Source organism: Cricetulus griseus, chromosome 7, assembly GCF_003668045.3.
Source record: "Cricetulus griseus strain 17A/GY chromosome 7, alternate assembly CriGri-PICRH-1.0, whole genome shotgun sequence".
Classification (NCBI taxonomy): domain Eukaryota; kingdom Metazoa; phylum Chordata; class Mammalia; order Rodentia; family Cricetidae; genus Cricetulus; species Cricetulus griseus.
Window position 1 is genome coordinate 130,925,220 of NC_048600.1, and position 23,809 is coordinate 130,949,028.

General features: G+C 53.5%; 1 protein-coding gene across 2 annotated transcripts; it reads right to left on the reverse strand.

Moving 5' to 3' along the window:
- Positions 1-11,612: 11,612 nt before the first annotated feature.
- Lgals3bp (galectin 3 binding protein) lies at positions 11,613-22,362 on the reverse strand. Of its 2 annotated transcripts, XM_027425517.2 has the most exons (6): positions 22,197-22,359; positions 19,258-19,331; positions 18,147-18,338; positions 17,881-18,012; positions 16,030-16,282; positions 11,613-12,963 (listed from the first exon to the last, which is right to left on the reverse strand). In XM_027425517.2, the coding sequence occupies exons 2-6, from the start codon at positions 19,307-19,309 to the stop codon at positions 11,868-11,870; spliced, it is 1,725 nt and encodes a 574-aa protein (XP_027281318.1). In that variant the 5' UTR covers positions 19,310-19,331; positions 22,197-22,359; the 3' UTR covers positions 11,613-11,867. The 2 variants fall into 2 exon arrangements, with proteins under 2 accessions (XP_027281318.1, XP_035303376.1); XM_035447485.1 differs by lacking the exon at positions 18,147-18,338 and having other exon boundaries at positions 22,197-22,362.
- Positions 22,363-23,809: the final 1,447 nt, after the last annotated feature.

Consider the following 23,809-nt stretch of genomic DNA (forward strand, 5'->3'; position numbering starts at 1 on the left):
CTCGAGAGCAGACTGGCATGTTTCTAGAACACCCTGGTGTTGTCTGAGGTTTTCTTTAGTCCTGCTCAGCAAACTGCTTTGTGCCAACACTCCATAGAGGGGTGGGGTGAGGAGAGTGGGTTTTTGAAAGTTAACTTTGACAAAGTGAGGATAGCTGTGTGTGTTGGGCAATGACTTTTATGGTGACAAAGCTGTTTCACTGGATCTGCCTTCCTCTGGCCAACTCCATATCACAGCCCGCCAGCAGCCAAGCCTACTTCCATCAGGCCCCAGGGGAAGCAGTCTGTGCTGCCCAGGATAGCCTTGAACCAGGATGCCCTCAAATTCTTGGGTTCAAGCTGTCCTCCTGCCTTAGTCTTCCATGTAGCTGGACCACAGAGACAACACCACCAGATAAGGCTCCCGTTCTTATTGGAATCTAGCATCTCGGACCCTTTCGGGTGAGATGAGTCACTCCTGGCTCCAGCTGTGACCCTGGCCCCTCTGCTGGCCTTGGTTTTGGGGTTTGCATTGGGACCAGAGCAGCACACTGGTTTCTTGGACAGTGGTAGCCATGCCCCTCCCATGGGCTTTTCCAACAATGGGACCTCAGCCCTCCACCCACCATGGGCTCTGCAGCCCCATCCATTGAATCAGGGTGGCTTTTGTAACCACCTTGCCCAACAGAACAGTGCAATGGGGCTGTCACATTCAGCATTAGTTAAAACAGCTGCCTCTCTTGCTTGTTTTTGGGGAAGGGAGCCACACCCCTCCTTCCCTCATCTTGCCTCTCCATTCCCATCCTCTTGTTCCTTTGCTATGGGCTTGGAACCTCTGTCCTGCTGTCCCCACTGTCTAGAAGGTGAGGGTAGTGAACCCCCAGAACACTTTTGGAAAAGGCCCTGGCTAGTGTAAGTGTCCAGACTTAGGTGGTTTGATAGATCCACGGTCCATCCACTGCCTGGAAAACAGTACCTGACCTCTGGTCTCCAGCCTCTCCCATGGTGCACCAGGGAGGTCTCTACCCAGACTGACCACAGCCTCTCCCACCATCCAGCTCCTAGTTGTTCAGCTAAGCTCCTTGCCCCCTGCAACCCAGATTCTTAAAGGACCAGGCCAGTTCTCCTTCATTGACAGTAGGGGATGCTCTCTCCAGTCGTCCCAGGAAGCCCTAAGCTCTGTCAACTCCAGGAGAACCCATTTCTGAGGGGAGAAGGTTCCAGGGTTTCTACATAGACAGGACCAACTGGCTGGGTGACAACTTAGTACCCAGTCCTGAGAGCCATGGATGGGTTCATAGAAGCAGGGAGAGCCATTGAAGCTCTTCTTCCCTTCCTGGCCTGGGAAGGCATTACTCCCCTCCCAGGATGCATGCACGAGGCCAGTCCCCGGAATCTCACTACTCTGGAACACGGTTTCAAGATCGGCCTGGCCACAATTCTTTCTTGGCTCATGGGTAAAGATACAGCATCAACCATAGCCAAAGGCATCTTCAGATGATGCTTCATTGAGGACACACAACAACCCTGGAGGGAAGTCCTCTGTCCACACCTGAGGCTGAGGTTCAGAGGGGGACTATGGTGATATATTGTTTATGATTTAATAAAGCCCCTGGAGATGGAAATGCAAAGCTAGCCATAGCCATGGAGCCAGGCAATGGTGACACACCTTTAATTCCATTAGCCACACTAGTTAGCTATGGAAGCTGGGCCGCAGTGGCACACGCCTTTAATCCCAGGACTCAGGAGACAGAGGCAGGTGGATTTCTGATGGGGGACGTCCTTTTGTATCTATGTTTCTCTTATTGGTTGATGAATAAAACACTGTTTGGCCCATAGAGGCAGGAAGATAGGCGGGAATTCTGGGAAAGATAGGCAGAGAGAGAGAAACCTCGGAGAAGCATGTAGCCGTGAAAGGAATAATAGGTCCAGACATTCTCTGGTGAGCCAAGACCACGTGGAAATACATAAATTTATACAAATAAGTTAATAATTAAGACAGATGTAGCCAATAAGAAGCCCTAGCCATCGGTCAATACTAATATAATTAATATAAGCTTCTGGGTGCTTATTTGGTTGGGGCTGAATAGGCAGCGGGGCCAGGCTGGAAGAAACTCCAGCAACAGATCTCTGTGAGTTCAAGGCCACCCAGGGTTACATTAGAGTGAGTCAGTCTAAAAGAGTAACAACTCACACAAAGGAGATTTCAGCATTTGGGACCCCCACTCCTTTAATACCATCTCTAAAGAGGTATATAAGATAGGAGTGGAGCATTCAGTATTCATTCTTCAGCCACGCTGAGGACAGGACAACCCTTTAAGTCTGAGCTAGAGGTGAGAGCTAGTGGCATGCTGCTTTGCTTTTCTGATCTTCAGCTTGAAGCCTGAACCCCAATATCAGTCTCTGGGTTTTAATTGGTCGTGTTGCAGGGGACAGCCTCCACCTAAGGTCACACCACTGAGGGGCAGGACTCCAGAGCCTGTAGAGGTGGCCCTAAAGGTGACACATTTATAATGATGCGGAGCTCAGTGGTCCCCTTGATGGCCAGCAGCAGCTTCAAAGTGACCCACAGGTGTGGCCCATGGGAATGGGGTGGGGGGCAGTGCCAGGGTGTGCCAAGGCCTTTAGGAGTCCTGAGCATTGGGCCCTGTGGGTGGGAGTGAGGGGCGGCCCAGGGCCTCCCCCAGCAGAGTCTCCTTGTAGCCTTAGAATTCTCTCCTCAGGAAAGAAGAAATGGGAATTGAGAAACCTGCAGGTGGAGATGGTGGAGGTCAGGCCAGCTCTGGTTACCATCACCATCCTCCCAAATCTGTGTTGCCACGACAACACCACTCCTGTGGTACTCATTCCCACAGGCATGGACAGGGCCTGCTGTGACGGTGGCCAGCAGCTTGCAGGGGCTCCTTGCTTAGGAGGGTGGGGCTGCTTTAACACGGCTCAGCATCCCCAGAACGTCATGGGCCCACGGGGGACAGAGGACTATCTACTCAATGCTGGTTCTGGCCCCTCCCAGCTCCCAGGTACCACTCCTGGGGAGCTTGAGGCCAGTCCAGTCCTCTTCTCCAGCACAGATGGGGAGTGGTCCCCACAGCAGACACCTGGCTTGACCTTGGATGTTTTTGTCTAGCCCACCTTAGTCAAGGCCAAGAAGCCCCCAGGACAGAGTCAGCTCATTTAGAACTGGGAGCTGACTCAAGACAACCTACAGTTTTCTGAGCTCCCAAATGACTTACTATCAAGCCACACAGTCAGTACCCAACACGGGTTCTGGCAACCCATGTGGCAGCCCCGGCCTCCACTCCTCCCAGGGAAGTTCTGCACCACCATCCAAACTCACGTTGCTAGTTTAGACCCTGGCTGACGGACCCTACCCCCTCACGAAGCTCTGATTTGGACAAGTTGCTTCAAGGTGACCCCCACTGTTCCTAATGTCACAGCCTGTTCAGGTTTCTTCATTTGTATGTAAGCTGAAAGCCATGCTCCATCATAGTCACGTTAGAGATGAAGTCACACAGACTAAATAAATCCCAGGAAAACCACTTAGTCATGTTGACAGACACAGGGTCCCTGCGGTGGGGTCATATGGTGAACAGAGAGCCTTCATTGGCTCAATTCTCAACATAACATAGGTGGGTGGATCAACAGCTGGGGAGAAGACAGGGTCACCGGATGAACAACTAGGAAGAAACACGAGGGACCAGGGGAACTCTGGATGGAGGACCTTGCTGAAGCCAGGCCAGGGGAACCAGAGGACACCTGGGGTTGGGCAAGCACAGTCAGACCCTCTAGGGCACTGCCTCTTGCTAAGCTGATATAGTGGGCACTCTTTGCTAACGCTGGAGCTTGCTAGGCCACATATGGCCTAGGAGAGCTTGAGGTGGATTTGAGTCTGCTTATCACCATCCCTCTTCCCAGACTCTGTCCTGGGAGGTAGGGAGAACTGGGCTGTCGTCCCCTCAGATCCCAGGAACAGACTGGCATGTCAGAAGGCCTGGCTCAGAGCCTGGAGACTCTCTGTGGTAACCCCCTATCAGAGCTGTTCAGCAAATATGCTGACTTGGGTCACCTGACACTCTGAAGACGAGTAATGCAGCAAGGTGATTGTCTCTTGGCCTGTCACTACATCAGAAACTGCCACCTGGAGAGGCAGGTGGCTTCAGCTGAAGGGTGGAGGTTAGGAGATGTCTGGAAACCCCATTTCTAGAAGCGGACCCTTGTTGGGGAGAAGAGAACTGTAATCAAGACAGGATCTTAAAGCCCAGCCCCCACTTGGCCACCTCCTAACTAAAGGAAATCCTCCTCGATAGATGCTGGGAAACACACATTCTGTCCATCTCGTGCTGGCTGTTGGGATCTTCCTCTTCTTCCTCCTAGTGTCTCTGCAGTCTCCCTGCTTGCTTTGGTCCCTTGGGCTCTTCAGTGATGCTATAATCAACCCCCCAAGCCACCTAGATGTCTCCAAATTTATCAAATTAAATTTTTTCTGGGGTGGGGGAGCTAGCCCGTGTGTGCTCTAGCACGCATGTGAAAGTTAGAGGACAACTTGCAATAGTTGGCTCTTGCAACTTCTACTTTACCCATGCGTGATCTGAGGCTCTAAACTCAGAACTTCAGTCTTGGGAGCAAGCACCTTTTATTTACAGAGCCATCTCACTGATGCCACCAATTTCCAAGCTGTCCAATTTCCAGTCCCTGGGTGCCTCCCATGAAAGCTGTCCCAGATCCCCTGAAGTGGCCCAGCACCTGTGTAAGCATGACTGTCAAGAGGGCAGCCTGCAGAACCCAGTGGTCACTCACATAGCGGCGGACGTGGGAGAGGGAAAGTGCTGCAGGCCCATCTCTCGTGACATTAGAGCACATGGATGGTCCCCAGGAGCAGACTCTACCCCCTGAGCATTAGCGCCTGCTGCATCAGGCTCCATGGCACCAGCATCCATGGGCGGCCAGCCAGCTTTGGTCAGGAACGTCTATGGGCTGAACTGTGCTCACCCCTCACCCCCGACACACCAATGATACGACTAAGTCCTAAATCCCCAGGACCTGTGAGTGCAGCTTTTGAATCCATAACCTTTGCAGTTGTGACAAAGCAAGGGTCTTGAGAGGTGATCATTCATGTTTTGGGGGGCTGCGGGCCTGACTGGCATCCTTGCAGGAGAAGGGAGGGAGACCAATGACATTGACGCACAGCCAATGCTCTGTGGAAGTAACAGCCGATAGAGAGGCATGTCCACATACCAAGGGGACACCAGAAATACTGTCCCACGGAGCCTGCTGAAGGGACTGATCCTGTGACATTTGGGTCTTGGGCTTCTGGTCTTGGGGATCATGAAAAAGTATTCCTGTTGTTTTTAGGATCTACTTATGGTCTTTGTTTTTCCTAAACTGTGGAGGCAAATATACATCTGAATTCCCATTCCTCCAGAGTCAACCTGGGATCTGGGCGTGGCAGGGGTAGTGGGCAGGCTGCCAACTGTCACTGAACCAAAAGAGCAATGGGTAGGTCTTTGCTCTTTACCCCACCTGGGCAGCATGAGGATGCTCTAGAGTCCTGGAACTATCCAGACCCCAGTCGGCACCTCAGGATGTTTGGTTTTGCCTGGGCCACCGCTGGACACTTTCCCCCTCTTTTCTCGTCAGGTACAGCCTGAGGTAGTCTTCAGGCAGAGCCAGGGCCATGTTCCTCCAGCTGGGACTAACTCGTGTCCTCTCTGCTTCACACACTGTTCTTGCCATGCCAGCTGTGTGTACCTCTGTCTGGTTCCTGTTCAAGTCTAAATAAAGTCTGTCTCTCTATTACCACACTTCTCAGGCTCCATACCCCACCCCAGCTCATTCACTAGGTCCTCCTGACACCAGTTACCCACTATGAGCCAACGACAGAACCCACACAAAAAGCCTACAGCGTTTGCCCCTGCCACACAGAACCCACGCCCCCCCCCCATCAAATGTCAGTCTCACATGGTGGTGCTGCTGAATGCTGTAAGTTGGAGCTCACCGTGGCCCCTTCCTCATACCTGGGGATTTTCTAGAATACTGACTGTCTCAGAACTCAGGGAAACATGTCACTATGGCTAGTGGCCTATCTATAAAGGAGTCTGTGAAGAATCACAGATAAACAGCCACAGGGACAAGGACATGGGAAACGGTCAGGAAGGCTCCAGAGGACAGAGAGTTTCTGGCCTGTGCACTTTGGGATTTGCAGCTCTCCCAGCACCGGTGTGTGCTCTTGGGCCTGGAGCCTCTGAGCCCTCTGGGTTCACCATGTGGGGACAGTTGACTCCATTGTGGTCCCTATCTGTACTGACTTGTCCTGGAGGTCAGCCCTACCAGTAACCACAGCCCTATCCCAAAGATACCTGGGGATACTGAGTTCCCCTCACATGCATAGGCTCAGGCAAAGTCCAAAGGGCCTCATGAAAAACAACACAGCCTCCTCCCCTTTCTTGCATGAGGACATTCTGAAGGCCTTGCAAGGCTGTGCCAGGCTGCAGGAGGACTTAAATGTATCAGCCCTGCCAAGCCCTGTAAACAGAGCTAGGCCTTCCTCAGGACCACAGCTCTGCCTGGGGCAGTCTGGTAGGGTTTTTCCAGAGGGGGCTGGAGGATGCACACACAGACACATGGACACAGGCCCAGTGTGACACTGAGCAAAGGCAAGGACTCAGAGCTGCCTCTGTGGTCAGCTTGCTCAGCTCCACTCTGGTGCCCTCCAGTGGCTTTCTTTCAGACCAGCAGCTGACACAGCAAAAGTCCCTCCAGAACTCAGAGGTCTGGGAGGTCACTGCCTGGCCCCTCCATTTAGGAGAGTGGGGAGCCAGCCAAGGCTGAGGGCATGGTGGTGTGAAGGACGAGGAGATGCAGGGGACTTTAAAACATATTCATGTTATTTCATGCCTAGGTATGTATGGCTGTGTGAGTTTATGTGCACCTCATGTGTTCAGAAACCTTTGGAGGACAGAGGTATCTAATCCCCTGGAACTGAAGTTACAGAGGGTTGCAAGCCACCATGTGGGTGCTGGGATTTGAACCAGGGTCCTCTGCAAGAGTAATATGCACTCTTGACCTCTGAGCCACCTCTTCAGTCCCAGACTTTGAGAGCGATGTCATAGATGTACAAGTGAATGCTTTCCCTAAGGGGGTTCCCTAAGAGAGCCTCTTCCCTAGGGCAGCCGGCACAGGTCCACCCCAGACTTCCATGTGGCAAAGAAAAGGGGTCCTCCCTCCCTGACTGCAGGGGCTCTGCCTAGAGAAGGAAGGGTGTCCTGGGAGGGAACTGAGGTCACTTGAAGAAGGAGGAAGAGTAGGATACAGACTCTGCAGATCACCTGGACAGAAGGTTCCCAAAGGCTACTTGTTTCTAGTTTTTATTTATTTATTTTTCTTTTAAAATTTTATTAAGGATTAAAAAAAAAAAACTGCATGTGAACCGGTGGCTTGGACAGGTCATAGGTCCTGGGGGAGAACCTGCTGGACCATTAATCTCCTAAACGGACTCGGTATATTTTTTTCTTGAGACAGGGTCTCTCTATGTAGCCCTGGCTATCCTGGTACTAAGTAGACCAGGTTGGCCTTGAACTCACAAAGAACCCCTTGCCTCTGCCTCCCAAGTGCTGGGATTAGAAGTATGTACTTATCTTTATGCCCGTGGATCAGTGCACCTCTGGACCCTCACGGAGAAGCTTCTTCTGCAGTAGACGGCATTTAAAACAGACATCTGCAAGTACTCAACACAGAGAATAATGGCACTGTGACAACTTACACAAGAATTTGCCTGGGGAGTAAAGTTTCAGAGTTCAGGAAGGCATGGAACTGGACTGGTGGCTGAGACACAAGGAAAAGGCAGAGAGAGTGCTAACTGAGAGTGGCATGGGCTTTTGAGACCTCAAAGCCTGTTCCCAGTGACACACCTCTTCCAACAAGGCCACACCTCCTAATGCTTCCTAAATAGTTCCATCAACTGGGGACTGAGTATTCAAATGTATGAGCCTACAGGGGCCATTCTCACTCAAACCACTACAGACACGCTCAGTCCTAAATGGGATGTCCTCGTCACACTTCCAGTGCTCAGGGGTCATCCAAGAAGAGGAAGCAGAAAGAGTGTGAGAGCCAGAGGTTCTGGGTGGCTACAAGGGAATGTGGCAGGGCATTTGCAAATGTCTGAAATCACAGCAGTTGTGGCAGCATGCACAAGACCTAAGTAAGCTCAAGCCTGAGACACAATCCCAGCATGAAGGGGAGGTGGGTACGATTTCCCACCCCTACCACTATCAGCACTTTGATAGCTGCTGGGTCAGGGAGAGTTGGTTTCCCTTAATGACGACTCCTGATAGGTCAACCACAGTCCAGGACAGGCTCCACACTCAAGAGTATCGGGGAAACACAGATTGGACTCAATGGGAGAAAGAGACAGAGACAGAGAGAGACACACAGAGAGAGACAGACAGAGACAGAGACACACAGAGAGAAAACAAAGTTGTGTGTGTAGAGAGAGGGGTTGGGCAGGGGAATGAATATGATCAAAATATATTAGATGAAATTCTCAAATAATTAAATGAAAATGTTATTTTAGAAATTACATTTGAGACGATCAGATTAGTAGTGTCACGCACCTTTAACCCCAGCACTTGGGAGACAGAGGCAGGCAGATCTCTGTGAGTTTGAGGCCAGCCTGGTCTACAGAGTGAGTGCCAGGACAGCCAGAAATCCTGTTTCAAAAAAAAAACAAAAACAAAAAACAAAACCAAACAAAGAAATTGAGTTTGTTTATTTAGTGTGCACGTGTCCTGGGGAGGGACTGAACCTCAGGCTTAGCTGTAAGCCCCTTTACCCTCTGAGTCATCTTTCAAGTCTTACTTGTTTTCTTTTAACTTGTATTTGTATTTATATTATGTCATTGTCCTAGTTAGAGTTTCTATTTCTGTGATGAAACACCATGACCAAAGCAACATGGGGAGGAGAGGGTTCATTTGGCTTAGACTTCCACGTTGTGGTCCATCACTGGGTAAAGTTGATGTACAAACTCAAGCAGGGCAGGAAGCTGGAGGCAGGAGCGGATGCAGAGGCCATGGAGGGAGCTGCTTACTGGCTTGCTCCCCACGGCTTGCTCAAGCAGCTTTCTCATAGAACCCAGAACTGTTGAGGGATGTTTGTCTACACTGTGTGAAGATGTGTTGCTGTGACTGGTTTAATAAGGAGCTGAATGGCCAGTAGCTAGGCAGGACTTCAAGGGGTGGGGAGGACTGGAGATGAATCTAGACACACAAGGGAGATGCCAGCAAGACAGAGAAAGAGTCGGACATAGGGAATGGAAGAAAGGTAAAAAGCCACATGGTAGAACATAGATGAGTAGAAACAGGTTAATTTGAGTTATAAGATCTAGTTGGGAGCAAGCCTAAGCTAAAGGTCAGTGTTTCAGAATTAACAGTAAGTCTCCACGTCATTATTGGGGAGCTGTCTGACAAGAAAGCTTACTACACAGAACTTTCTGCCCAGCTGTGGCCCCACCCATAATGGGCTAGGCCTGCCCACATCAAACACTAAGTAAGAAAATACCCTACAGGTTGGCCTACAGCCTGATCTTCTGGAGGCATTTTCTTAATTGAGGATCCCTCCTCTCCAATGATTCTAGCTTGTGTCAAGTTGACATAAAACCAGCCAGAACAGTCATGAATACGTTTTACTTATTTATTTACTTGCTTGTTCAAACAAGGTCTGAAAATTACTGGCTGGCCTGGTAAGGTCACTAAGTGTCCTGGGTGGGCCTAAAAACTTGTGATCTTCCTGTCTCAGCCTCCAGAGTGCTCTGCAGCTGTGTGATGTATTTAACTTTCCCTCCGAATGTGAGAGCCTCTTCCTGCGGTGCGAGCCTGCCCAAGCCTATGAGCTGAGGGGACAGTCTGCAGCACCCCCAGGCCACTGCACCCTTGTGCAGCAGTGAGTAGACCTGACCATCTGGAGTCTAAAAAAGAGCAGTCCCATGGGTTGAGCAGGGTGGGTTTGCAGATGGAGAGGGATGAGGAAGGCAGATGGGGGTTGGTCACTTCAGAGTTACTGTTAGTATCTTGAGCCTAAAATTGGCCCCTGGAAGCCCCTGTGCTGAAGGCTTGCTCTCAAGCTGCAGGATTATGAGAAGACTGCATCCAGAGGATTTGTAATGAATGGAGCCAGAGGAGGCATTGGGATCAAGTCATGGTGGACTGAATTCAGCCCCTGGATGTGTGAGCTAATTCACCCTTCTCTCCCTTAAACTAACTGGCTCAAGGCACTTGGTCACAGTGGTGAAGGCACGGCTGATACCTACACACCCGCCAGAATGGCTGAAGCTAAAAAAGTGTTGACACCATGAAGCTCTGATGAAGACAGGAGAGATGGGGCTCACGGTAAGTCAGACAACACTGAGGGAGGGCCAGGCAAGCTCTGTACAAGTTGTGTTAGCTCCATTTCTGTGTCTGTGACAGGAAGACAACTCAGGAGAAAGGGCTCGTTTTGGTCCACGGTTCCACACTACAGTTCTTCATCAAGAGGACACCCAGGAGGAACGCACACGCTCACTGCTCATTCTCAGCTCATTTTCTTCACCTATGTACCGGTAAGGACCCCTTTCCCTAGGGAATGGTGCAGCCCACAGTGGTTGACTCACAGATGTGCACACAAGCCAACACGATGCAGGCAATCCACCCTGAGACTCTCCTATGTACCGGTAAGGACCCCTTTCCCTAGGGAATGGTGCAGCCCACAGTGGGCTGTGTCTTCCCACAGTAATTGACTCACAGATGTGCACACAAGCCAACACGATGCAGGTAATCCACCCTGAGACTCTCTCCTCATGTTTCTAGGTTGTGGAAAGTTGACCAAGATGAGTGACCTCTTGATCTTGAGAAATGAGACCTGGGGGTAACCTCTGCCTTCACAAGAGGGCATACGCATGTGCACGTGTGTGTGTGTGTGTGTGTGTGTGTGTGTGTGTGTGTGTCCACGGGCACGCACGCACAGGCACACACACACACACACACACACACACACTTGTCATAAAGGAGCTGGGGAGGCATCCGTTACCCAGGACCCAAAGGTGACCCTCTCACAGGATGTCTCCTCCCAAAGCATCGAAGACAATCGGGGGCCCCACAGCTCACCCAGCGCCCCTCTTCTGCCTGACCCCTGACCTCTGGTGCTCCATCTTCTGTTCTGACTGACTGAGCACCTAGTGATGCATGCAGAGTCTCCCCACTTTTCCATCCTTACAGATGCTGGGGTGCGGCTGTCTCTCGGGCCTGGCACAGGCTCAAAGCTTTCTGGAGGAACTGCTGCTCCCCATGCTGCTTCCTCCTCCCTGCAGGTACCCTCCTCCGTCTCCTGCTGTTGTTCTTTAGTCTCTGAGTCCCAGCGCGCAGTCTCTTCTCAAGGACGCCCCTATACTCAGTCAGCTCAGCCCTGTGCTCACCAGCTTGATACCCGCGGCTGCATCCCACTCTGTCCTCTGAGGAGGCCGAGGGCCAGGGCTGGGCTGTTGGGGCGTTATTGTCCACCTCCCCCAAGGGTTTACAATCTCATTCCCTGTCCCCCAGAAGCCAGCACACCTGCCCTTCAAACACTGGAGGAAGCCAGCAACACCTCCTGCATGAATGAGTCAGCATGGTGAGAAGCATGTGTGACTTTAATGATTTCAGATTAGCAGACTGAGCTACCCACTGGACCTCACAGAACCTGCTTGTGCCTGCAATGGAGCCCCGGGGACTCTCAGCACTGGAGTGAATGCTGGCTGAAACCTAGTAAAATTTAAGGCTCATAAAGACAGTGGAGGCTAGAGGGAATCTGGTGGCAGGCTGCTGGGAGTGGCTACACAGAAGGGGACACGTGGGTGTCTGAGTTCCCACCACTGAGAGGGACCATCTAGTCCAGGTCAGTGGAGTTAGTCAGGTAGAAGGGGCGGATGACCACACGGAAGCCGCTGAAGGCCCCCGAGGTGCAGGGAAAGAGGGAAGAAATCTTGGAACTATTGGTATCCAGGGCACTGGGGACAGGAGCCTTAGAGCCGGCAAAGTTGGTGACATCCACCACACTGTGACCTCCACAGAGCATCAGTGCTTTGTTTTCATAGCCAATCATAGGCTCGGAGTAGCTGGACTTGGTGAGGCCCAGAACTGGGAGCTCGTCAGAGGTGCAGGAGAAGCCATAGTTCCAGCAGCTCTGGACGGTGGGGAGGTAGGTGGCCGACCAGGAGATTAGCTTGTCCGTGAAGAGAAAGCTGGGGTGTTGTGGGGTCTGGAAGGACCGGTAGGGGGAGTACCGACTTACTGAATCATAGCCATATGAATAGTACCCATACACTTGCGCACCCTGTGACCTTGAGGAACGGTCTGTCACCAAGGTGCTCCAGGTTGAGGAGGTGTAAAGCCGGGGCTTGTAGGTGTTCTCCGTGAGGTTCAGGCCTCTGTACTTGGCCAGTACTGGGAAAGGCACAGTGTGGAACTCCAGGGCCTCCATGGTCTTCCTTTGGAACAGTGCCTGGTGACCCTGGTACAAGGACAGGTTGAACTGCAGCTCAAACAGCTGCTGGGGCAGCATCATGGGGAAGCGGACCTGTTCCACCAGGCCCTCCACCTCAGCATGGGAGGCGCCACTCTCCGCGCTCCACTGATCCACGGCCTTCAGCAAGTCCAGCTCACTAGACACAGCCAGCTCACTCTTGGAGAGGAGAGCCTGGAGCAAGGTGGTGGGAACACTCAGCCAGGCCTCAACCTGTGTCAGAGGCTCAAAGTTCCAGGCCAGGAACTGCACGCACAGCTCTTCCAGCACAGAGTCCCTGGTGGCCTGTGCGTACTCATAGAGCTCCAGGGGCGTGTGGAAAGTGGGATCCTCGGGGAGGAGGGTGGCGAACAGCCGGCTGCAATAGTCTCGAAGCTGTGTGGCCCCGTAGGCAGAGGCTAGCTTGTGCAAGCACTTAACAGAAGACATGGTGACCTCGATTCTTCGGGAGTAAAAGTACCTGGGGGTGGGAGGGAGGTTAGGAAATGGAAGCCTGCCCTGACAGACAGCAGGGCTTTTGTTTGGCTTGCTTTCCCACACAGCTACCTACTACACCTTCACCATTGACCTCACGCCAGGGTGCCGCCACTAGTGGCAGCATTCACCTCCATTCTCATGCCAACTGACAGCAACTTTTGGGTGTTGGGCCACAGGGTGGATAGTTGTTGGCAATGACACTCACAGCCACTTTCTTCCTCATCTGTGAATGCCCTCACCTGAGGGGTTCCCACCTACATCTCCTGGTCACTCTGATGTCACTGTGAGCCTTGGACAGCAGAGGTCTAGACATGGGACCCTGCTGGGTTCCTGTGGGTACCTCTTTCTCCCCAAGCATCTGCTCTCTGTCAGGTGATAATGACACCCGATGATTTGGTCACCCGATTTCTGCTTCCCTGGGACTATGAGCCATGTGAGGGTCTGAGCCCACCAAGTCCAGAGTGACACCCTCCCTGTTGGTCCATAAATGTTCAAATAGAGTTGAGGGTTCCTGCCATTGGCTTCACAGCACCCCAGAGGTTGGGATGGCAACTCTCTCCTCAGGGCTGGTGCACACAACTCGTGGTAGACCATGCATAAAATCACCTCATAGGGAGGGCACGGGACAGTAGGATGCTACCACCAACCTCTCCCTGCTCTTGAAGGATTGGCACCAATTTCTAATCCTCATCCCACACCAGAGTGGTCCCTCAGACTGCTAGCAGCTATCTCTAAGTGCCAAGGGAGGCTGGGAAGTGCCAGGGTTCTTGTGAGTGCCTCTCTGCCCTCATGCCCCTCCCATGCTCCCTTACTCAGGGCCCAGTCTTAGTTTCCAGAAATCAGAGTGGGCCTCCCCACCCTGCCCATCCTTTTCAAGTAAAAATCACATATGCAGAGAGAGAGAGGGGAAAAGCCCAAAGCCAGCTTTTAGGCTCGAGGGACAGCGGGAGGAGTCTAGGGGACTGTTGTGTCTCCTGTGGCTGAACCCGTGTGTGTGTGTGTGTGTGTGTGTGTGTGTGTGTGTGTGTGTGTGTGTGTGTGTGTGTGTGTGTGTGTCCATCCTCAGAGGGAAAGGGGGGATGAAAGAGGAAGAGAGAGGGAGGGAGAGGGAGAAAGAGAGAGATAACAGGAGCCCAGACCTGAGGCCACAGCTGGGGGTGGGGCAGGGGGTTCAGGAAGGCAGGGATGACATCTGCTCCACCCTCCACTGTGTCTTAGACATAGAATTCACCAGGAGGACACAGGAACCCTGCCAGGTTTGCACACTAGGCTGGGAGCAAATGGTTCTAATCTGGGTTTAATTGCCAGTATTATTCTTATAAATGTCAGATTCCATTATATAAAGAATCGTGTCATAAGGGTGAGAGAGGGTACTTTTTAATAAATGTTCTATTTTAAAGAACCACTGCTTTCAAAATGCAAACCTCAGAGTCCTCCTGGGTGGGGAACCTGTGTAATCTTGACAATTAAGCAGAGAGGTATGGAGGGAAGGGTCGTGGCAGAGTCTGGGGAGGGATGTGGACCCCACTAACTGTCTCTACTCTCATCTGTAAGTATGGGGTAGTCTGAGAGGCTCCTCAGAGGGGCAAGCGTTCCCTCTTCCCTCACAGACAGTTTTAAAGTCATGGCTCCCTGCTGTTCTCTTAGCAAGACCGATAATGTGGGAAGGGAGGGCTCTTACGCTGAAGTTGGCAAGATGGCTCAGCAGCCAGTCAATTGCTACCACATCTGATGACCTGAGTTGGTCTCCAGAACCCACAGGAGAAGCTACTCCTGAAAGCTGTCCTCTGACCTCTGCATACACCCTGTGGGGACCACACAAACAAGCACACAGGAACCTCACATTGTATCTCTATCGTACCTAAGACACATGACATAGAGAGGGGAGGATCATGCGTGCATCTTACCTATACTGTCCATGCCTTTCTAAGGGCCCCAGGGAGTGGGAGGGGAAGCCTGGGACTTCATTCCAGCCTTGCTGTAGGATTCCATGCTGCCAGTTCCCACCTGGACTCTATTTCCATGCGCCCTCCCAGGTGGCTCCCAGGTGGCAAACTGCAGGCCAGTACTCCATGCTGAAGTCACAACCTCAGAATACCAAACCCTTCTTACAGGATTTGGAGTATTTAGAGTCGTATAGTGAAAATGCATGTATCTGTGTGCACTTAATGTGGGTGGGAGTGCACGTGGGCACACCAGTTCAGTGTGTATGGGGTGCTTTATGGTAGGAGTGCTCTGGTGGTCTGAATAGTCCCCATTCAGACATATGTGATTGCTTAGTCACCAGGCAATGGGACTGTTTGAAAAGATTAGAAGGATTAGGAGGTGTGACCTTGTTGGAGATGTGTCACTGGGGGTGGGCTCTGACCTTTCAAAAGCCCATGACAGGCCCAGTCTCTCTCTGCCTGTGGATCAGGTGGTAAAGCTCTCAGCTACGGCTCTACCAAGGTCCACTGCCACCACCAAGGTGACGATGAACTAAACCTCTGAAGCTGCAAGCAAGCCCCAATTAAATGCTTTTTTTTTTTTTTTTTGAAAACCAGCCTTGGTCATAGTGTCTCTTTACAGGAATAGAACAGTGATTAAGATAAGTAGACAAACAGGCACATGTAAAAGTAAGGTTTGGATGCATGAGAACGTGTTTATACAGGTGCAGGGAGCATCTGGATACATAAGTGTGTGTGTGTGTGTGTGTGTGTGTGCCCAAAGGTGGTGAGTATTCACATGTATGAGTGTTCAATGCTTCCATGTAAGAGCAGGGAGCATCTGGGTGTTAATGTGTGCTCACATTAACACATTAGCACATGCAGCAAGTGTTGCGGTGTGTCTCCACGTGACACTGAGGTAGGTGGGAGAGTTTGTCACCGTCTGTCTGCCAGGGCAGATGTGTGCAGTGTGAAGAAGCATGCACCCATGTGTGATATGTGTGTTGCACCAGCCCATGCTTGAGTATGAGGGGCAGATCTGCCACTCTGCCACCCCACCGCAGCGCAGGGATGCCCTAGCGGGAAAGCGGGGCAGAGGAGCGTGCAGCCCAGCCTCTCCCTACCTGAGGAAGTCTCTGACCACGGGCATGCAGTCCACGTCCACTCTCATGATGACGCTGCTGCCCTCTGCGTGCCACAGGGCCTGGGCCTCCGAGTTGGTGTTCAGGATCAGCTTGTGGGCACAGAGGGTCAGATCCCTGTGCCCTTGCCCTGTCACCTGAATGAACAGGTCACAGCCCTGCTGGCTGTCAAAGATCTGGCCCAGCGCATCTGGGAGGTCTCCGGAGAGGTCCAGGATGTGCATGCTCTCAGTTTCTGGGAAAGACAGGGGGTTGCTGTGTGAGGGTTTGGGTTCTGCAAACTATTTTCTCTGGCTCCAAGCTCCACCTATCACTCGGAAGTCAGGTTCCTCATCTGGTTCCTGGCTTTGCTCAGAAGGGCTTGTGGGGAGATGCAGGATGGAACAGGCCTTCAGGAAGGGTGCACCTGCCCTCTGAACTTCATGAAACAGGAGCAGGCCCCTCTGGCCTCTGTGGCCCTGTGTGCCCCGTACCCTATATACCCAGAGGCTGGCTCCCTGTACCCACTCAGGCACTGTGTGTTTGGTTTGTAGAGAGTGCTGTAATGGTTTGAATAAGAATGGCTCCATAGGGTCACATGACTGAATACTGAGTCACTACTCGGGAGTGGGACTGTTACAAAGGGTTAGGAGGATTGGGCCCTGTGGGAGGAGGTGTGTTACTAGGGGAGGGAGGGAGGGAGGGACAGAGGGAGGGAGGGAGGGAGGAGGAGGAGAGGGAGAGAGGAGGAGGGAGGGAGGGAGGAGAGAGGGAGGAGGAGAGAGAGGAGAGGGAGGGAGAGAGGAGGGAGGAGAGGGAGGGAGGGAGGGAGGGGGACTCTGACCCTGAGTCTATGTCCATCCTTTACAAACCCATCAGTAACCGCAGAAGCCGCTCTCCTACACCCAGGGAACAGCCTGAGAAGTTAGGGTTCCACAGCAGCCCCACATCACAACTTGGTGCTTCCCAGTTCCAAGGGGACGAGTCCTTGAGGGGCTATGGCACACCTCTGGGCATCCCCACCTTTTCCCTGCCTCCCAAGTCCTAACCCAGAACCCCATGCCACATCACCGGCTGCCCGCATAAGGGTTGGCTTGACTTTCACATTCAGAGTGGGTGGGCTGGCCCCTCACAGCCCTTATGTCATGGCCCAGGACCCTCCAGCTCCTACCTCCTGGTCACACTGTTCCAGCCAGAGGGGTCTCTCGCCCTCCCTCCCAGAAGCCTGCACAGCTCAGTCACACTCATGAGGCTCCTCTAGTCTGAGCCCTCCAACCCAGATCAACTTGTCCCCAAGCTTGTCTGACCTCATGGAATCCAATACCCTCGTGCCTCAGTTTCCCAACTCAGGAACCCCATGGGCTAGCCCAGGAGGACACCATAGATGGCGGCCAGGAAGGAAGGCTCCCATTGAGCCTCAGACACGGGAGGTGAAGAGTTGGAACGGGGTCGGGGTTTTTGGCAGGCAGGACTTTGGGCACCAGAGCTCTTGACCATCGCCATTGAGAACCGCGTCAATGTCACCACACACGGGTGTGTGCGCACAGGGGCGTGCATGCACTATGTCAGAGCAAGTGACAACCACCAGATGTTGAGCTTCAGAGAGCCCACCCTCCCTCATACAGGTGTCACTGTATATGGGATACAGTCCCTTACCCATAATCCACTGCTCTACTGCACAGCTGCTCTGGCATGGGTATCGCAAGGGGCCCTCTTGGAGGAAGTGGGCTTTCATGCATCCCAGCCACACCCAGAGCGCCACTCTCAACTTCTGTTTACACATGGGTGCTGGGAGAGGCAGGGCATGGGCCCACCACACTTCCTCCAGGTGCTGGGAGGGCAAGGGCAGCTCACCGTTGGAACAGACCACGCCCGCATCCTTCTCGTGCCCGCAGCGGCTCTTCAGCCAGCCCAGGGAGCTGCAATTGGCCAGCGAGGGCTCCGTTCCTGCACATTCCACCTCATCCAGCATGACAGGTCCCTGTCCTATGGGCACAAAAGGAAGCCAGGGGCTGCACTGGAGGGGGAACTGGACCCTTGGTGGAGAGCAGGTCCCTCAACAGGGCCGCTCACTGACACACTAGGACGTCAGCTTTGGAGGGGTGGGATAGCAGCCACACCTGGCCCGAAGGCAGCTCTGCCCAGCGCCCGAGTGGCGTTCTCGTAGCCCAGGGCCCGGCAAACGACGTTGGCATCTAAAATGTTCCAGAGGTTGTCACACACTGTCCCCCACTGGCCTCTGTAGAAGATCTCCACGCGGCCCTCACTGGCTGAGGCTCCATTAACCAGACGCATGTCCCCATCTTCGGTACCTGCCAGGAAAGCGGAGGTCAGACGGGAGGAGGGCTGGCCTGTTTTGGTGCCCACCCCCAGGACTTCGATGCTTTGTGCTGTTCTGCTGGGTGAAGGCTGCCCCAACTGGGGTGCAATGGCCTTCTAGAGTTGGTCTTGAACCACTTCCATGCCCCCTCTCCAGGTGTGAAAAGTTATCCACTGAGGAGGTGTGGAAGCTCTGTGAGGGCCCACAAGGAGGCTGTGGCCTTTCTATCTCTCAGTACTGGGCCTTTTGCTACAAAGGAACACCTCAGATCTCCAGCCTGCAGAGTGGAAGTGGTGGCCCCCGGAGGATCTGGGAGGGGAAGTGGTCCCTTGCTGGCTCTTGGAATACTGGCCTGAGGGGACAGGCAGACACAGGCAGAGAGAGATGCCCCTCAAACCTACAGCATCAGTCTAAAGCAGACAACCCTGAACCACAGACAGTCTGCACTCAGGCAACGGGCTCCTGTCCCCCACTCTCTGGGGCTCCTATCTCTGCCAGTGCTCAGAGGGCCAGCAAGTAGCTGGGTGCTTGAATTTGGGGGTCACCCATGCTAAAGAGGGATGCTCAGCTGAGGGTGCAGGATGACTACCCTCAGGGACTCTCTGAATTCTAACCTGTGCCCTGAGGCCTCCATTCTAGGTTAGCACAGGCCCAGAACGCCCTCCTTGGCCCAAGGATGAGATGGGAGGTTCCTGGGCATTTCTCCATCACCTGAGTTTCACTTGGGCCCAGGTGAGCCCGAGGGCCCACACACCACCATTACTTGGAATGACTGGGGGTCCACATGGAGAGAATCCCGAGACACAGCACCTCACATCTGGGTTTTCTGCAAGGAGGGGGTGACCCACAGAGCGAAGTGCAGTAGCCTTGAAGACCTCTATTTTGGACATTTCCCAGCAGGCATGACTCACCTTGAGTTCCCGGAACCAGCAACCACAAAGAAAAGAGCCACAGGAGAGCCATTGCCTGGCCCAGAAGTCCAACCCTGCAGCGGAAGGGACAACAGAGTGAGGCTGGTAAGTTCTCCCTGGAAATGAGCAGTTCCACGGTCCTCTCGGCCCTGCTTGTGGGGGACAGGGCAGTTTTGAGGGCGGCCTCTCTTCTACAGGGCCTAGATGACAATGTGAGGCCCTCACGCAGGCCTCTCACATGCTCTGGGGACAACCTTCAGGTCAGTGAGATTTCCCAGGTGGAGCTCCTGGCAATGAGGACCCAGGAAGCACAAGGGGCTGTCCCTTGGGAAAGGACAGGGTGTAAGCCTGTTAACAGTTGGCCTTATCTTCAGGCAACAGCCCCTCTGTGTGGTGTGCCCCAGAGGCATGAGAGACACCAGTGGGAGGAGTTGTGGATGAGGTTGGAACAGGGGTCTCCTCCCTCAGGAGGGGAGTGACAGAAACAGTGCAGAAGGGCCTGGGCTCCAGTGGTGTGAAGCGGGGGTGGGTGGAGGTGTGAAGGTGTGAAGGGAGTGGGGTGGGAAGGGGTGAGGGGGTGGGTGGGAGGTGTGAAGGGGTGGGTGGGAGGTGTAAAGGGAGTGGGTGGGAGTGTGAAGGGGGTGGTGGGAGGTGTGAAGGGAGTGGGTGGGAAGGGTGAGGGGGTGGGTGGGAGGTGAGGGTGGGTGGGAGGTGTGGGGGGTGGGTGGGAGGTGTGAAGGGAGTGGGTGGGAGGTGTGAAGGGGTGGGTGGAGGTGTAAAGGGAGTGGTGTGTGAAGGGGGTGGGTGGAGGTGTGGGGGTGGGTGGGAGGTGTGAAGGGGGTGGGTGGGAGGTGTGAAGGGAGTGGGGTGGGAAGGGGTGAGGGGGTGGGTGGGAGGTGTGAGGGGTGGTGGGAGGTGTGAAGGGGTGGGAGGGAGGTGTGAAGTGGGGGTGGGTGGGAGGTGTGAAGGGTGGGTGGGAGGGGTGAAGGGGTGGGTGGAGGTGTGAAGTGGGTGGGTGGGAGGTGTGAAGGGGGTGGGTGGGAGGGGTGAAGGGGGTGGGTGGGAGGGTGAAGGGGGTGGGTGGGAGGTGAAGGGGGTGGGTGGAGGGGTGGGGGGTGGGTGGGAGGTGTGAGTGGGGGAGTGGGGAGTGGGAGGTGTAAAGGGAGTGGGTGGGAGGTGTGAAGGGGTGGGTGGGAGGTGTGAAGTGGGTGGGGTGGAGGTGTGAAGTGGGGGTGGGTGGGAGTGTGAAGTGGGATGGTGGGAAGGGTTTGAGGGGGTGGGTGGGAAGGGGTGAGGGGGTGGGTGGGAGGTGTGAAGGGGTGGGTGGGAGGTGTGAAGGGGTGGGTGGCAGGTGTGTCAGGGTCAACTCCTAATATGCTGCCAGCTCTAAGCAGGTGGGCAGAGAGGGACTCAGTCCTTAGGCTATGGCCTAAGCTCTTGCCTATCTTTAGGCTGTGCCCCTCACCCAGGCACTGGCCCTCATCCCTGCAAGGATGTGGACGACCACAGTGCAGGAGGCCTGGTGACACCCACTCCACTCCCAGCAGACAGGAGAGCTTGGCTCTGGCTAGCGGGTGGTGCTATTAGGAGCACTATCTACTGGGCAACAGCTGGTAACCTCAAGTTGTTTCTTTGTTACTCAGACCAGGGGCCCGGGGATGTGCACCAGAGATAGCCCAGGAGCAGTAGAAATACAGGGTTGCCCCTCACCCCCCATACCCTTCTGCCACCCCTGTCCCAGACTTCTACACTAGACCAGTATGAAGGACCTCAGGGTCCCAGCCCACTTGTAGCCATCCTGGCAGGGGTGATGATGTTCAAAGAGAGACTTGTGCCCCTCCCTTTGACTACTGAAACAAGGCACCCCAAGGAGCTGGAATTCCCCCAGGAGTCTCATGCTGAGAGGAGAAAGCTGAATTGTGGTGACAGCTTCACTAGGGGGAGCTTGTCTCCAGGAAAGAGACTGACAGCCCAGGCAATGACCAGGCTAGCTGAGTTTTCCACACCTCTAGCCCTCTGTTTAAATCTAGACCTCATGTTAGTACCCCCTAATGGACTCAAGGGGGAGGCTGGATCTGTGCTCATCTTCTCCACGTGGTCCCATCAGGTAAAGCTCCTGTTTATGTTTCTCACTATTGTATCTTTAACTGTACCACAGAGGATGCGCGGCTGAGCCTGGTATCGGGGGAGCTGTCTGGGCACAGACTCTGACCATCGAGTCCTGTAACACGCCGGGGTGGGAAGCTCGTTGCTGGGCACCCTCCCCACCACACTCAGCAGGTCCCCCTCTGCAGCCTTCTAAAGCCAGCCATAGAGTAAACAAGACCCCAGGCGAGTTTCCACATCCCAAGACACTCTGAAGCTAGAGGGTCAGCTGTCTCCAGGTCACACAGCTAGTGAGCCCCAAGTTGGGGTCTGCCCAGGGGGAGCCATCTTGTACCATGCAGACCCTGGCAGAGGCAGAAGGAGCATCTGTGTGCTGAGACATCACCCCAGCTTAATCCCAGGGAACCCTGTGTTCTGGGAAACCTGAGTTCCAAGGAAAACTGCCCCAGGTGCCCATCCTCTGCACTGACTACAGGCTGTGGCCATAGGTTTGTCCGTGCCGGGTCAAGAGCTCTAGGCCTTGGGAACATTGCAGGTACATGGATGTGGTTGTCCTCTGGATGGCAGAGGATGTTTCTGTGTGACTCCTTTGTGTGGGAAGTTGGGACAAGTCTGCCTCTGCTGGCCCATTCGGTACCTCTGTGTAGGTAGGCACAGGCCTGGGCAAGAGCACACAGACCCAGGAGAGGGCCAAGGGCTCGATTCTGACACACTTCTCCCTTCAGCAAACACCCACCCAACTGCATAGAGTTCTCACACATCTAGGAGGAGCACCATGGCTCCCGTGCTCAGCGGCCTGCCAGTGATCCGTGCTGTGTAGAGTGGGGACTCACCTGGAAGCCAGAGACAGGAACTACCTGTCTGTGAGGGGCTGAAGATGGTCCCGGAGCCTCCCTGCTGGCTGCAATCAGAAGCTCTTTGTAGACTGTTCGCGGAGACAGGCACCACCATGTGGTTTTCCTCAGCCTCGTCCCAGGAAATGCTTTATAAACCTTGTCTAGTTTCGGTTTCCAGAAAACACATGACAGAGGTTGCTTCTGGGGTTGGCTGCAGACAAGGCTAGCAGCCCCAAGCTTACTTGCTGCTCTGTTGGTATGGCAGGCACCCAAGTGCCCTATGGCTAAGCAGATAAAACAATAATGTTCAGTCACCTAGGCTACAGCTATGTTTTACCAAATTCATGTTCAGGCTGGCCAGGCAGGCACCCTGGGGATTGGGGGGGGGTGATGCAGTGGGCCTGGAGCAGAGGCTCAGGGGGAACAGACTGTGTCTATGGGTATGGTTGAGGGCTGCGCAATCCTTGCCTGGACCTGGGGAAGCAGGCTGTGTTCCTCATGCACAAACCTACTGCAGGGGAAAAGGGCCAGCCAAAGAAACACACTTTAGCCCTGCAACCAGAACCAAAGAAATGCACACTGACCCTGAAAACAGTGCCAAAGAAACTCATTTTGTCCCTGGAATCAGAGCCAGTGAAAGAAACACACACGCCCTAAAATTAGAGCCCAAAGCCTAAAAGGGACCAGTGAAAGAAACCAGAGCCCTGAACCTGAGCAGAAAACCAACTGCCCTGACCCGTGGGGAATCACGCGAGCTCACCACCCCCCCCCCATGTGCTGCAGTCACCAAAGAACCTAGAACGGTAGGGTCAGGGGGAACAAAGAACGACAGTAAGACAGGTTTCTAATCAAGCTACAAATTTTTATTTTTCACAGGGACCTGATATAGGGGTGCCAAGCGGGGAGCTTGGCAGGAAGGGAGAGGTTGTTTGAGGCTGCCTGCCTGATAACCGGGCTGAGGAATGTCCCTGTGCGTGAGTCCTTGAGAGTGCAGGAGGTTACCAAGGTCTCAGGGTGCTGGTGTTAGATAATGGGTTAGATGTGGGGGACCAAAATCTTTCAGCTATGGAATATTTTGAGTTCCGGCCTTTGGTTTCACCACTATTGCATTAATTGCCACTAGGCTACTACTGTTTACCATAGCCTGAGGGTAATATGCCTCCTAATTTGCATCTCTGTAGTTTAAGCCTTGAATAGGCCCTCACCTGGGCGGAGGAGAGAGAGGTATGAGTAACTTGGGAGGACAGAAAGTTGGGAGTTAAGAGGCTCCCTGCCAGAGCAGCGAGGAAACAAAGAGAGAAATGGTTGCCTTATAGTATTAGCAGCATGGTTAAGAGACACCAGAAAAGATGGCTAATAAAGAAATGACTCTAGTTCCACAACATGGAACTGAGAGCTCTCTAAAGATGACAAGATGCCTGTGTTTGGTCTTTATCGCCGTCCACACCCCCCACTCAGGTAGAACCTCATGGACTAAGGCTGAGACAGTTAGAAGGGGGAAGGGTTGCTAGGTAACCTGACCATGAAATGTATCTTTCCTTCTATAAGCTACTTCATGAGCCCAGACATTATGTATCAGGGAGGAAAGGATTAAAGGCAGCTATTCTTTT

What these genes read in the sequence shown, in the direction of transcription:
- Lgals3bp (XM_027425517.2), bottom strand. Translation starts at nt 19,309, where the DNA reads ATGGCTCTCCTGTGGCTCTTTTCTTTGTGGTTGCTGGTTCCGGGAACT. An exon ending in GCTGGTTCCGGGAACTCAAG is followed by an intron (nt 18,339 to 19,257) that starts GTGAGTCATGCC and finishes CTTTCCTGGCAG; the next exon opens with GTACCGAAGATGGGGACATG. An exon ending in GTGGTCAGAGACTTCCTCAG is followed by an intron (nt 12,964 to 16,029) that starts GTAGGGAGAGGC and finishes TCCCACCCCCAG; the next exon opens with GTACTTTTACTCCCGAAGAA.